Source organism: Pleurodeles waltl, chromosome 7 (assembly GCF_031143425.1).
Source record: "Pleurodeles waltl isolate 20211129_DDA chromosome 7, aPleWal1.hap1.20221129, whole genome shotgun sequence".
Taxonomy (NCBI): Eukaryota; Metazoa; Chordata; class Amphibia; order Caudata; family Salamandridae; genus Pleurodeles; species Pleurodeles waltl.
In genome coordinates, this window is record NC_090446.1 from 1,139,834,454 (window position 1) to 1,139,850,088 (window position 15,635).

A 15,635-nucleotide genomic window follows, 5' to 3' on the forward strand; every position below is an offset into this window, starting at 1 on the left:
CTAAGAAACCACTGTATATTCGACAGCCGCATTACGAAAAAGGAAATAAGTGCACCGTTTATTAGCTTATAAACTTTACCAGTTCCACATGCAGAACCACATCCATAAAATTAGTGATAATCATGGAAATCCCCACTCACCTCCAGCATACTCAACTGTTTGACAGAATATTATGACTCCCTGCTGACAGGTAACCTGTTGCCTGGTCGTTATCTTAGCAATTACGAACCAAACTTAACTAGGGAATACCTAATCCCCTAGGAGGAGGAGATCACAGTCGAGGAGGTTAGAGCAGCTGTTACCCGCATACCGGGACGGAAAGCCCTGGCTCTGGATGGCTTCACAGTATTCTTTTACAAAGCCTATATGGATATTCTCAAGGAACCACTGACAAAAACATTTAGCGAGGTTCTCGCTTGTGGCACAGACACTGAAATGATGCTTGAGCTACAAATAACACTTCTGAACCAGCCAAAGATCCTACCAAATGTGATTCACACTGACTCATAACCGTCCTAAACACAGACTTGAAAATCTTCACCTCAATTCTGATATCTTTGCTCCACACAGAGGGGCCAACACTCAACTCCCCCCGACAGACTGTATTTATTCACAGTCTCTATAAAGGTGGCAATATCATATTGTCAGTCTTGTTAATAGAATTAGCGGAACACAATCATATCCCAATGACTCCTATCACTCGATGCTGAGAAGGTCCTCAGTAGGGTTAACTGGGCTTCCATCATTAAAATATTGGATACAATCCCCTTGAGCCCCCATTTCCCAATTACAATTAATGATCCTTGCAAATGTCAAACCTACCATGATGAAAATCAAGTCCAATAGAGAATATTCTGAGCAACTATCTATCACGAGGGGCACCTGACAGGGATGTCCACTCTCCCACTGATTTTGTCACTCACCATAGAGCCATTTGTCCAATGGGTACAACATAATCCACATACAAAGTGCAATACCAGGGGGACAAGTGAACACAAGTTAGGCTTTTAAGCCAACTCTGTACTCTGCTTCTTAACAGACTCAGAGTCCTCTCTTCCAGCCCTGAAACAAGAATTAGCAAGTTTCACACAAGCAATGGGCCTTATGCTAAATTGTTTCAAGTCTAGTGGCATGGGGGGGCAGGGGGGTGGGGGTCAGCTCATCTTATTATCGCACAAACTGCTCCGGAACACAAAGGCTTTGCTTGGACCCCAGGTCCTGCTAAATATATGAGTGTCTACCTTCCACACTCTATAGCACACCTCTAGCTGTATAATATCCCCTCATGCTACGGGTGCTATACAAAGACTTGTAAAGATGGGGCATGCTAGAATCTCGTGGTTCAGCCGAATGACAGCTTCTTACCACAGCTGCTATACATTCCACACACCACTATTCCACAACTCCATGAATGACTGCTCTCGTTCATGTGGCAAAACCAAACACCTAGGGTCGCTAGAGCCGCCCTTTATCAATGCACAACCAAATTGGGTTTGGATTTCCCAAACGTGGTCATATCTTCAGGCGACGCAAATGTGCCCAGCCCTAGACTGTAACCATAACCCAGATAACAGAGGTTGGGTGCAGGTGGCACAACAACACACTTTGATCCCCCCCCCCCACACGTCTTTCTCTGTTTGCCATGCCAAGCTTTTCGAGGGAGCTCTCAAATGCTTTCTACTACTCAGATTCCACTGGTAACTTGGATTCAAATCATATGCAAAATGGGCTCCACTACCTTCTCCTCACCAATGTCACAGATAACCAATTGTTTAAATTTCCCTCCAGGCATCCACAACCCACACTTTAAACTCTGGAATAATCGGTCGTCACTGACCACAAGTAAACTTTTCTCTGATAAAGACCTGAAATTTCGAGCTGACCTCCACCAGGAGCTTCACCTGGGCCGAGGGGACGGTTATAGACTAATGCAGCTCCTACAATGGACCAGTAATACGGATATCTGTGACAAAGCCTGACACGCAAAAAAAAAACCTAGAAACTATCTTCCACGAAAAACTCCACTGAAAAAGGAATCACCTGTATACAGAGAGCAATCTGAGAGCTAGACCCCAAAACTACTCATAGTCATATCACCTTATGAGAAAGGAATATGGGCCAGAGGCAGGGGATGACAACTGTTAGAAGATATGGCAAAGAGTTATGAAGTCCTCGATATGCACGGCCCACAAAGACAATGTATACAAACTTCTGACATACTGGTACCTGACACCAACATGACCAACATGCAATGTTTGGGAGCCCAGACACATGTTGGAAGAATTATGGGGAAAGGGGCAACTTCTACATTTGTGGTGGTTCTGCCCCGTAGTACAAGGCTTGCTGGCTAGAAATACTCTCCCAGATCAGATCAATTTAGGGGTCACCCTACCAATGCAACACCTCAAGACATTACTTGGAGAATGTAGGGGAACACAGCGAGTATCCATTAACCATGACCAAGGGCAAAATTATCACTTATCTCATGATAGCAGCTCAGTTGGCATTAGCTCAATTCTGGAAACAACTCATAGGTCCCTCACTTCATGTTTGGTGGGGAAAGGTGTGTGTTGAGTTTACCCTTAAATACCACGCCCGACACTGGTATTAAGGTGCGCAGCACGTGGTTGTTGTCATTTGAATATGGGAATCTTAGGCTGTGTTCTAGGTTGGGATAGTTGCTGTGGGACTTCGTGAGGGGAAAGACGTGTTGGTCTCTCTCCTTGCAATTCTTAATGAAGAAGTTAACCCACGATATTGATCCCGTGCTGTGATTACTCAACTGTGTGGTCCATCTGTGCCCTCGAGCAGCTAACTGCCATTGTCCATGGAGAATGGAGAAGTTTGCAGCCGTATGGCTCCTTTTAGGACATTCATGAAACGAGAATGGGGCAATAACCATGACCCAAGAAGGACAGTCTTTCATGAGCTGTCTTCATACTCAAACCACTCATCATCAACTGCATTAATGGAGTAAATAAGCATTTGATGGTTATGTGGGATTTTTTATGACACAATGTTGGAATCATATTGTCAAAAGTGTGGTGACTGTATACCTTGTTTTCCTTTTCTTTTCCCTTGTTTTGTAACACAAAATTAAAATAAAGCTGTTAAAAAAAAGAAATCCAACAGACAATAAGTGGAAAGCACAGGCAATTGACCTAATGTGTTCTCTGTAGAAATTTAAAAAAAATTATGAGGCCCAAGCAGCACACTGGGCCACCTGAGCATCATTTGTTTTTATGCTTCGGTGGTGCAGTGTGCCAGCCCATATTTACAAGGCCATGCTTTTCATGGCCTTTTAAATATGGACCCCTTTCACGCATAGCACTGCATGAAAGGGGAGTTCCATGGGTGTTAATTGTGGTGTTCCCACACAACACCCATGAACCGCAAAGGAATCGGACGCATTTCCAGATTTACAAGTCTGGGAATGCGTCAGATTCCTATGACCCAACGGAGAGAAATATCTTTTTTTATCCCTGTTTTTTACACTTTCCATGTGTGTTGCATTCAGGTGCACACATAGAAAGAGAAAAACACCTCTTGTGATTGTTTTTGTGCAGGAAGGCGTCCCTTCCTGCACGAAAACAATCTTCCCTGTAATGCAGGCATCCTTGCACCATGGTACAAAGGTGCCTGCGTTGGCGCTAGGCAGCAATATCTGTGCAAACGCTGAAGGGGGAGGGCAGAAATGTGCTGTATCTTGTAGATATGGCGCATTTCTGCCCATTCCTGGATGCGCTGGGCGGCGCAGCAAGGCACTTGCTGGTGAACACACACAATCTTCAAGATTTCATTACTCTAATTCTGGTAGACTTTGAAAAAGCCTTCAACTCAGTTGTGTAGAACCTCCTTTATCAACTTCTGGAAAAATTTAGCTCAGGTTCTTTCCTCTTCACCTATACATGGCATGTTGTGCCTAAATGCATGTCAATGACGTGCTTTCCTCTCCCTTTCTTGACCAGGGCGCAGGTAGGGTTGTCCTTCATCTCCCCTTTTATTCGAGCTATATGACTGCACCATCATTTATGACTACTGGACTCGAAAACTTGATATCCTAAAGCAGGTCACAAGTCAACCTATAGTTGCAAATCCTTGCAGCGCTGGGAAAAATGGACAACTGGGAGAGAAGATGTGGTGCCCAGTCTCTGGTGGCAATGGGCTAACTAATAGCAAAAAGTGACATTGCTGGTTATTGGCGACTGAACAAGGCTCCTGCTATTACTGAGTGGATCAGAGGAACGGACGGCTGTGCAACAGCCAAAGAATCCGTACATAAGTCAAGAGGTTGTTTAAAAAAAGCATAAGGTTGTTTAAAAAAACGCATAAGGTTGTTTTAAAAAAAAGCATAAGAAATTTGGGGAATAAAAGACTGCTAAGTGGATGAATACATCTGTTGTGGATATTAAGGTGTTTCCCCTGGAGACAAATGCATCACAGTTTAATTGCTGCATGAATATGTTAATAGAAAACAATACAAAGATATATTTTTTAAAAATCAACCGTTTTGCTCCAAGCTATGTAAAAACTATATATGTTGCATTTTAAAAGGGTGCATAAATATTAGAAAAATTAAAGATCTGTTTTTAAGACAGTTGCAAGTGGAGTTGTTTGTAAAGTATCGTAAAGGGAATATGGGACAAAAATTGTGCAAACAAGCCAAGTCCACCAGGGTCTTCGCCTGCAACTAACGTTTTATTTAACATGTAATCTGTCTCTTTAAGGTCACATTAGAACTCAGCTTTACGAGATATTTTGATTTATACCTTTCTTTAGGTGTTTTGTAATGAGTGGTTGTCACCTCATGATAACTTCATAGAGCGTTTATGCAGATGTTAGTTAAGTTAGTGTCTGCAGCATTTCTCTGAAATTTCCCACTGGAAGAAATATGAAAGTCTGCATGCAAAATGAAAATTAGTCCACATATAAAGAAAAGCTCTCTCAAAAATCTCTTTAGATAAAACAGCCTCCTGACCTATGCTACAAAATCTATTCAAAAGTTATAAATCTGGAAAGGATCTTTCGCGAAAGCAGGAAAGGTTACTTACTTGTAGCAGACTTTATCCAGGCTTCTTCAGATTTATAAATGACCCTATATACCCAAAACTATTTCTCTTTCATGGGGGTCTAGCATACCTGCGCATACAAATAGTTACCCTGATGCTGAGCAGATGGAAATGGTACAAGCCCAACGTACTATAGAAACATTTATAAAAAAGGGTCCATTTATGTTACAGTGTGGTACACATAAAACAACACACCCTGGTAAAAAAAACTTGTTTCAATGTTTAAGATTGCTTAAAAAAACAGAAATGTTAAAATAGCATTTGTGGGTGCAGCCTGGCAACCAGAGCCATTAATTATCTTTTCGGGGTACCCTTGCGCTGGAGAATGCAATAAGCAGCTTTTTCTTACCTCAAGCCCCATCTCACTATCACATATGCTTATAATTATCCTTTCATGTTTGTACAATTGCATCTTAAACTTTGAGCTGGATTGAAAATATCAGAAAGCTGTAGTCTACGTGACTCAGTTGAAATAAATTGGAAAATAGAAACTCCGGTGGGGGCCAGAAGTCAATATTTCTAACACCAAGTGAACAAGTGAGAACATAAATTAAGAAATATAAAACATATACAAAAACTAGGCATGGAATTTTGCTTTGGTCACCAATAACAGTGGCAACATTGCTTGAAGGGAAAATAAATGATTTATGAAGAGACCTTGGGCTCCCACAGAGTGGTAGAAGTGGGACACAGTCAAGAAAGATATTAGATTTGCACCTCAGAAACACCAATACGGTCACGGACAGCTCAGGTGGTTTTCCAAACAAGCCAGCCTCTTATGGTCCTGGAGCATCTGCAGAGACAATGTAGCTGAAAAGACTGGTCTGTCTCCCAAAGTTTAAAACTGAACTGCTATCAACAAGTGTACCCATTTGCCTGGAGACAGTTGGTGTAACTCATCATCCTAGTTACCTTTCAAACAAGTATATCTCGTCAGGGTCAGAAATGCCATACTCCCTAATCTTCAGAACCATCTTAGAGCTCTTCTTTATTGCCAGATCATAGCGCTCGCTGCGGGACAGGAAGTTGGCATCCTCATGCTGGAAATCAGGATCCTTCAGAACCAAGTTTTCTGTAAGGCCAAAAGAGAGAAAGATGAGGGAGTATATCATAGGATAGATACGAGTAAAAGGTACAACACTGGGGAGGCTTCAGGCAAAAGAACCTCTGGGATCGACATGAGGCAGCCCTACACGAGAGGTAACCTAGGGTGATGTATGAGGCAGAGGTACATAAAGCATGTGAAGTTTCCATAAGATAAAGAGACATCTTAAAATGGAAGGGGTAAATAACATAGAGCAGTGGTTCCCAACCTTTTGACTTCTGTGGACCCCTACTTTATCATTACTGGAACCCAGGAACCCCCAGTGAATCATTTTTGGAATCCGGGTGCCCCCGCTGAGTCTCTAATGAAAGCTGGGGACCTAGGCCTAAACATTGTTGATGACTTGAACCACGAAACAATACACAAAAAATACAGAAAGGAACATTCCATTAAACACATACACAAATAATCACACATTTTATTTGCAAACAAATTTTTAAAAAAATACACATTGTAATAGGAAGGTTGTAGATTTTCTAAATTCAATTCAACCCACACGTCGTCCATACTATATTTTGATTGATACACTTTAATTGCTCCCACAAATCAATTTGAAGATACTAATTACATTTCAAATTCCTTGACATCTACAGTGTTTTAAATTTTCACATTTTGCCACTTTCTTTATATATACACTTTATTAATCTGTTAATATTAGTTACGTTTCTACGCAGTCACCGATCCCCTGAGAAGGCTTCATGAACTACCAGGGGTCCCCTGACTACAGGTTGGGAACCACTGACATAGAGCACAAAGTACATGGTTTATAAAGAGTGATCACTGCCCAAGATACACTACTGGGAAGTGGGTGATGGGACAGTGTAACTTTAGCACTGTTGGATAAACCTGCATCAAATGTGGCAGGCATTAGCAAATTATTCCCAGTACATCTGTAGCATACAGATGCAATGGGGAAAAGGGCAAAGTTAAAGGTGGAGGGTTGTTAGAAATGGGGTCTCTAGTTGGCAGTTGGTTTGCTCCCTGTCCAAGTAGGGACCCTCACTCTAGTCAGGATAAGGGAGATACCCGCTCAAATAACCCTTGCTCACCCTCTTGGTAGCTTGGCACAAGCAGTCCAGCTTATCTCAGAAGCAATGTGTAAAGCATTGCTGTGTAACACACAGTAATAAGTGAAAACACTACAAACAGACACCGCACCATTTTTAGAAAAATTGCCAATATTTATCTATATAAAACAAGACCAAATACGATAAATATCCAACATACAGTAATAAAAATATGAATTCTGCAAGATCTACTCAAAAATACAGTTCCTTGAAGTTGATAGCTCCACCTGGGGCTATCAAGGCATCGTGATCAACAAAACCAACAGTTCAGGCCGGCCGCAGCGTCGCGGGCCAGCTATGGTGTCAGGAAGACACACAAACAGAACCTTGGATTTGCAGGGCGTCGTGATCCACGCGGTGAGCTCCGGAGAGCAGCGTTGCGGATGTCCCGGTGTCGGTTCCGGAGCAGGAGTCATCGGGCCCTTGAGGTCACAACCATTGCAGATTAAACTCCAGGCTGATGAAGACAGGTGCACCGGCGTGGATGGCGTCGGGGCTGCGGTGCGAAGCAGGACGGTGGGATGTGCTGTGCCCACAGGTCACGGTGCAGGCAGTGGCTCGGTGATGGTGTGAAGCGGGGCAGTGCGACGTGCGGTGTCCACAGGTCACGGTGCAGACAGCGGCGTCATCGTTGCTGAAGCGCTGTCGTCAGTAGACCCAAGCCAGTAGTGTGGGACGGGACAGTGCTTCGTGACCCTTACGAGCAGTGTCCACAGGTCACAGTGCAGGCAGGATGCCTGGTGACGACACAGGAGTCGATGGTGCTGGTGTCGGTGGACAGGGGTTGCGGTGCCGGACGGTGCTTTGTGTACCTCACGAGCGGTGTCCACAGGCCACAGTGCAGGCAGCGGTGCCGGTGTCAGCAGGAGCAGCATCATCGGGGATGCCCAGGCTGCGGTGTGAGTAGGCGATGCCGGAGTGCGGGGCCCACAGGTCGCGGTGAAGTCGTCCGATGATGGCATCGGGGAGACCAGGGTCGTGGGGCAATGCAAATCCGTGTGGCATCAGCAGGTCATGGTAGTTCATGGTGCAGGCCAGTAGCATCGTTGGCGGCGGCACAGTGGTTTCTCCTCTTGAACAGCACAAAACGCACAGTTCCCAGTGCTGCAGGTCGAGGAAACTGAGGTCTTTGGTTTCCCTGAGACTTCCAATAGCAGGCAAGCTCTACTCCAAGCCCTTGGAGAATTTTCTCAAGCAGGACACACAGCAAAGTTCACCCTTTGCACTCTTTTCAGGCAGAAGCAGCAACTGCAGGCCAGTCCTGCAAAGCAGCACAGCAAAGGGGCAGTACTCCTCCTTCAGCTCTTCAGTTCTTTTCCTTGCAGAGGTTCCTCTTGATTCCAGAAAGATTCTAAAAGTCTGGGGTTTTGGGTCTTCTTCTTATACCCAGTTCTGCCTTTGAAGTTGGCAAACTTCAAAGCAAAGTCTCAAGTGTTTGCAAGACCCTTCCTTGTCCAGGCCAGGCCCAAGACGCACACCATGGGAGTCTGAGATTGCATTGTGTAAGGGCAGGCACAGTCCTTTAAGGTGTGAACGACCACTCCTCCCTCCTCTCTAGCTCAGATGGCTCATCAAGATATGCAGGCTACACCCCACCTCCTTTTGTGTCACTGTCTAGAGAGGTGCAAAACAGCCCAACTGTCAAACTGACTGAGACAGACAATCCACAAACAGGCAGAGTCACAGAAAGGTATAAGCAAGAAAATGCTTACTTTCTAAAAGTAGCATTTTCAAACAGACAATTTAAAAACCAACTTCACTAAAAGATGTATTTTTAAATTGGCATACCTTAGGGGTGCCTTACATGTAGGAAAAGGGAAGGTTTAGGCCTGGCAAGTGGATACACTTGCCAAGTCAAATTGGCAGTTTAAAACTGCGCACCCAGACACTGCAGTGGCAGGTCTGAGCCATGTGTACAGGGCTACTACTGTGGGTGGCACAACCAGTGCTGCAGGCCCACTAGCAGCATTTGATTTACAGGCCCTGGGCACCTCTAGTATACTTTACTAGGGACTTACCAGTAAATCAAATATGCCAGTCATGGATAAACCAATCAACAGTTCACTTTACACAGAAAGCATATGCACTTTAGCACTGGTTAGCAGTGGTAAAGTGCCCAGAGTCCTAAAGTCAACAAAAAAGGTCAGAAAAAATAGGCGGAAGGAGGCAAAAAGACTGGGGATGACCATGCAAAAAGGGCCATTTCCAACAGGGGTGTTAAAACATTTTTGATTTGGTATTGTATTTGGCACTGCTTGGTTGATCTGTGTGAAATTTGGCAGAGATTTACCAGGTTTAGCTTACTCTGCTTTTTCTCAGTTTCTTGCACCTCCATGTGGGTGACCGATTTAAATAGGGGGCATCAAAGTAATGTTCATTTGCAAATAAATTTGGCACCACTTGATGAATAAAATTGCTGGAGGTCTTTGGATATGCACAGGTATGCCATGGGAGGGCAAAAGAACTCTGAATTTGCCAGACATTTACACGCCTAGTATCAGATTGTGCAAAGGCTAGCTAAGGAAAAATAGGCTAGCTGACACTGAACATGTATGTATGTATGCATGCATGCATATGGTATTTCTGCAGCACAAACCTAGTCAAAAGGCAGGGGAGTACTGTACATGATCAAAGATAAGCATAAAGTCAAAGAGTGATAAAAGAGAAAGCTAGGCTGTAAATCGTTAATGCATTATGATGTAGTGTTTTAGAAGATGTGAGTCCAACTCTTTCCTAATTTAAAGCAGTGTTGGGGCGGTCCTGATGGATACAGGGATGTTGTTTCAGATCCTGCATACATTATTGGAAAAAGACAGCTGTCTTGATTTTTCTACTGTACGATTCTTTATCTGCAGTCTGATGGTGCCCTGGCTATGGTAAGGTCTGGTAATGATGACTATGCAAATGATGTAGTTGGTTTCGAAGAAGATGGCCAAAGAAGTTCCATCAGGATGGAGTTGATGTGATCATATATTTTCAGGTCCTGACTGATCATGCTGCTGAGTGTAGGATGCCTCTAAGTGGTGCCAGTGTGGAGTCTGGGAGGCATTATTACCATTCAGATGAAGTGCGAAGTAGGGCATTAACACCATTCAGATGAAGAGTATGAGCACTTGAACAGCAGTTGTAAGGTTGCTTTGTTGAAGAAACGTTTACTTTCTTTAACAGACAGCTGGTACCAGGTCGTCTTTGTTTCTTTGGTAACACTGCTCAAATTCAGGGAAGCGCTGAAGACTCACCTCTTTAATGAACACTACATCACAGTGCATTAGCAGGCCGCAACCCAAATGTTATGCTCGTCTTTGACCATGTACAGGGCTCCACTGCTGTTAGGTTATGTTTGCATTATAGAAACACCATCTACAAATATACACACATGGGCCAAAATAACTGCTGCCCCACCTATCAATGGGCCTACCTAGAGTGCAGTCCCTTGCATGCCACTGCTGCCCCGCCTATGAATGGGCCTCCCTATGGTGTAAGTGTGGCAGTTAAATGATTTCAATAAATGCTCACACACTTCACCTTCTGCTCATACATAGCCAACTACTCCTGCCCCTTAAGTTCACATGTTGCCCCCTCTACTACTCGCCCCTTGTGCACACTGACTGATGCCCCGCTCACAACCATTCTGCATATACATTGCCCCCTTGTGCTCTGTCATTTCCACACAGGCACTGCCCCCTCTGTAGTCTGTCTTCTTTGATCACAAAGTGCCCTCCCATACACATACTCCGGCTCCTCTACACCATGCCCCATTGCTCACATATACCTCCCTTTCCCAGGTGATCATACACTGTCCTCTCTGATCTATGCCCCTTCCGCTCACACTGCCCACTCTACCCCTTCTGCTCAAGCATGACCTCTTTGCTCTCTGTCCAGCCTTCTCTCACACTGCCCCCTTTGCTCATATATTGCCCACTTGGCTCTCTGCCCCTTCTGATCACACACTATTATCTCTACACAGTATTTGCTCTACTTCTTGTCTCACTCTCCTCACATACATGAACACTATGCACCCTGCATTTCTACTCAGCTCCATGCCCGGTCTGCTCGCACACTGCCATCTCGGCTGCTTGTCCCTTCTACATGCACGCTGGTCTCTCCACCCTGCCCTTTCAGCTTCCACTTGCCCCTCCCTGCCTTTTGAGCTTGCACCATACCTTCTTTACTGTGCCCCGCTTATCACAAATCTTCATCTCAGCTCCTTGTCCCTTCTATACACAAAATTCCCTTTCTTGCCCCTTCTGCTCACACTATCTTGCCTGCTCCCTGCACCCTGTGTACACTGACTAACGTCTGTTCCTGATCTCTATGAGCACACACTGCCTTGCTGCTCTGACCACTCTCTTAAGACACTGCACACTGCCTCTGTTTCTTCTTTTCTCACACACAGACCTCTCAGCACCATGTCCCTTTTGCTCACACACCACCTTTTTTGCCCATTCTGCTCATACGATGTCCTCTTTGCATCCTGTCCTGTCAACACTGATACACTGCCCTCTGTGCTACCTACAACCTCTGCACACTTACTACTCCTTTTACTTCCAGATCCCTATATTTACACACTCTCCCCTTGAATATTGCCCAGTCTGCTCACACACTACCACCTCTGTCACCTGTTCCTCCTGTTGACTTCTGTGTCCCTTCTGTTGACACACTACATTCTGACCCTTCTGCTTACACTCTGCACTCACTGTTCCCTGCCATCTCTACACCTTTACTACCATTTGTCTCTGAGCCTCATGTTCATGCACTGTTCAATCTACTCTCTGACTACTCGGCTAATACATTGCCATCTGCCTCCTCTACTCCCTATACTACACACAGACTCCTCTACCATCAACCCCTTCTTCTCACACACTGCCATCTTTGCTCTGTGCCCTCTGCTGATGCACTGCCCTGTCAGCAATCTCTGCACCACATTATGAATACACCCCATTTGCACCCAAGGTTCTTCCGGGGTACAAGTTAGGGGTGGATGCGGCTGGACATAGTCCCCAACACTACTTATGTCTCACCTACACAGCAGTAATGCTGTCGTGTGAGATATATTGTTTACTGCTTAGTGGGCTCACAACCCACCCACAGCATATCACTGGTTGTTTCCGTTGCCATTCTCATTTGCAATATTTCGATTGCTTACCTTCGTAGACGTCCCTTACTTTCTTGTGTTAGCTCCTCTCTGGAGTATGGACCGAGTATATGTGTTCTTCCTCGCCTTTTAGCAATGCACTATTGTTCTTTTTAATACACATTTTTATTTTATTCCTTGATGTGCAATGTGCTTTCCTCCCTTTTATTTATGTTGCTTTCACCCTGTCTGCCATCTCTATTGATGCTTTACTAATATTAAGATACTGCTCTGGCACATTAAAATATGCTGTGTAATTGCAAAAAACGGGAAATGAATGCTTTCAAAAGATGCACTTTCATTTTGAAGAATGTTTTAAAAAAATGAGCTTTATTTTACATTAATAAGGTATTCTTGTTTCAAAAGATGCACTTTTTTTATTTTACACTGGGTTTTCTTTACAATTAACCTATTCATGACACTGCCTGTATTTGCATGCATTTCCAGTAATTTCAACTTTTCTGCTATTTTACGACTTCTTATTTATGTTGGTTTCACTCTATTTGTTGCCTCTCCGCTTTAGTTACTTACAATCACAACTGTACTACTTTATGCCACCTTACTCTACCCTACTACATTCTACACACTCCACTATATTCTATGTCATTCTATACCTCTCCATGCCACTCCAGTCTATGCCAGTCCATTTCATGCCACTCAATGCCACTCCACACAATGCCATTCTACCGTACCCCCGCCACTCCACTATTCACCATTCTACTCTATGCCACTTTATCCTACGTCACTCCTCTCTACGCCCGCCACTCTGTGCCACACCACGCCACGCTATTTTATGCCACGCTACTCGAAGCCTCTCCACCCTACTCATCACTCCAGCATACTCTACGCAACTTAACTCGACACCACTCCACTCTATGACAGTATACCCTATGCCACCCCACTTCATTGCACACCATTTTACGCCACTCCACTATATACCACTCTGCTCTATCCCACTCTGTTCTACTCTAATTCACTCTACTCTACAACACTGCACACCACTCTACACTCTAGGCCATTCCTCTCTATACAACTCCATATCACTCTATGCCACCCTCACTCTATGCCACACCACTGTCACTATACACCACTCTATGCAACTTCCTTCCACGCCACTCCACTACACTCTGCACCACTGCACACCATTCCACTCTACCCCACTTCACACCGCTCTCCACCAGTCTACTTCATGGCACTCTACTTTTCTCTGCACCACTGTACTCCACGCCACTCTACTCTACGCCACTCCACTCCACACAGTGCCACTCTACGGCACTCTACACCACTCTACTGTTTGCCACTCACACTCTACGTCATTCCATTCCACACTACACCACTTTGCTCCACTCCACTCATTTCCACTCTACTCTACACCCCTCCACTCATCTATGCCACTCCATACCTCATCCCTCTGCACTATGCTACTCTACATATGTCCCTCCTCTCTACACTATGACTTTTTGTTGTATGCCACCCGACTGTACCCCACTATGGACAACCCTCCTTCTCTACGCCACTCCACTCCTTGCCAATATACACCACTCCAATCTATGCAAAGCCACTCAATGCTAGTCCACACCAATCTACCTACTTCATTCTACTGTATGTCACTCCATGCCACCCTACACAACTTTACTCCACTCTTCTCCACTTTACGTCACTCTACTCTATGCCTCTCTACACCAATTTACTCCATCTCTCTACATCTCTCCACTCCAATCTATGCCACTCTACTTTATGCAGCTCTATGCCTCTCCACACCATTTCACACTACACAACTCCACTCTGCGCCACTGCAGTCTATGCCACTCAACTTCACACAATGCCACTTTATCTCTATGCTACTATACTTTATGCCACTGTGTGCCATTCTATTCTATGCCAATGCATTCCACCCTACACCCCTTTATGCCACTTTACTTCACTCCACTCTACGCCCCTCCACTCTAGTCTACGTACTCCACTCTATAATACACAAGTATGCACTGTTACTATACTCTATGACACTCCTCTCTACTCAAAGCCGCTCTATCATATGCCACCGTACGCCACTCCACTCTACACCACTCCACTCTACTCTCTGCCACTCTACTGTATGCCAAGCCACTAACTTTTAGCCATGCTGAACAGCAGCCACGCTGCTGTCAAACGTGGCTAAAAGAGGTTGGCAAGCCTATATTTGTCACATAGACGAGATGTATTGACTTTGCCACAGCTTGTTTTACACGGGGCACTCTGTTCCCCTTAGACCAAAGCTGAGAGGCCTCACCTTGTGTTTCAGTTCTTCAGATGCTTGCATTTGTAAACACTGCATGCTTACCCTGCCCTCAGGATGTTTGTAAACTGCCATCACACAGGCAGCATCCCGTATTTTATTTGCGAGAATGGGCCAGAAAGGTTTATGTTTTGATTTCTTATTTGAGGAACAGAGAACTTTCCTACATCAACACTTCTACAGCTAATGGCAAATGTCAAGCACTTTTGCGCTTGGTAGATAAAAATACCAAAGGGAAACAAAGGTTCATTAACAGCAAATGTAATGCTTAAAAAACACAGGCAGCATATTTCGTTTACTGACTAAAAAGCAATTTAAACATATAATTACGGAGTTCCACGTGTTCGTTTAAAAATATTGTCAAAGATCTGTTACACTTTGGAAATCAAATGTGAAAAAAATGACAAAAAGTCAAACTTAAAAAGTTATTTTCACATTTGCTTCTCTGTAATTTTAAGTGAGGATCTAAGAGCATGAAATCACGTCGCGTAACATTGTGAATTGCATATGATGTTCCTTAGAACTATTGCCCTGGTTCTTACCAATCTCCCGTCTCCTTCGGCTCCGCTCTGCTCCCCCGTCCAGTTGGTGAGTGAGGAGCTCGGGGTTGAAGGTGGCGGAGGCGCGCTCCCGCTGCAGGTCTGGGTGCGAGGTCATGGTCCGGGTAAAAGGCGACCCTGGGTTGCTGGGGCTCCGAGGCGCGTTGGGCGGCGCGACGGTGCTGCGAATGATGGGGCCCTGGTGCCGGCAGCAACTTATTCCTATGCCTCTGACATCCGATGCTCTTGAACTCGCTGAAACAGGCGGCGCAGCACAGCCCCGCCCACTACCTGCTGGAGCTGGCAAGCTAAGTCCCAAGACACCGTCCCAAACTTAGCGTGAATTTATGGTGGGCGAGGGTCTGCCTCTATCAAGAAAATTTGGGGAAAAATTGTGCATTCTACAACACATTTTCCAATATGTATTCAATTCTATTAGTTTTTAT

At 44.7% G+C, this 15,635-nt stretch overlaps 1 protein-coding gene across 1 annotated transcript in view; it reads right to left on the bottom strand.

The window, feature by feature from the left end:
• LOC138246033 (peroxisomal acyl-coenzyme A oxidase 1-like) overlaps positions 1 to 15,423 on the bottom strand; it is a 313,836-nt gene extending 298,413 nt beyond the window's left edge. Inside the window, exons 1-2 of the mRNA XM_069200202.1 lie at positions 15,193 to 15,423; positions 5,982 to 6,141 (exon numbers count right to left, since the gene is read on the bottom strand). Coding sequence (XP_069056303.1) covers positions 5,982 to 6,141; positions 15,193 to 15,307 — 275 coding nt within the window. The 5' untranslated portion in view covers positions 15,308 to 15,423. The remainder of the gene's footprint in view (positions 1 to 5,981; positions 6,142 to 15,192) is intronic.
• Between the last annotated feature and the right edge of the window lie 212 nt (positions 15,424 to 15,635).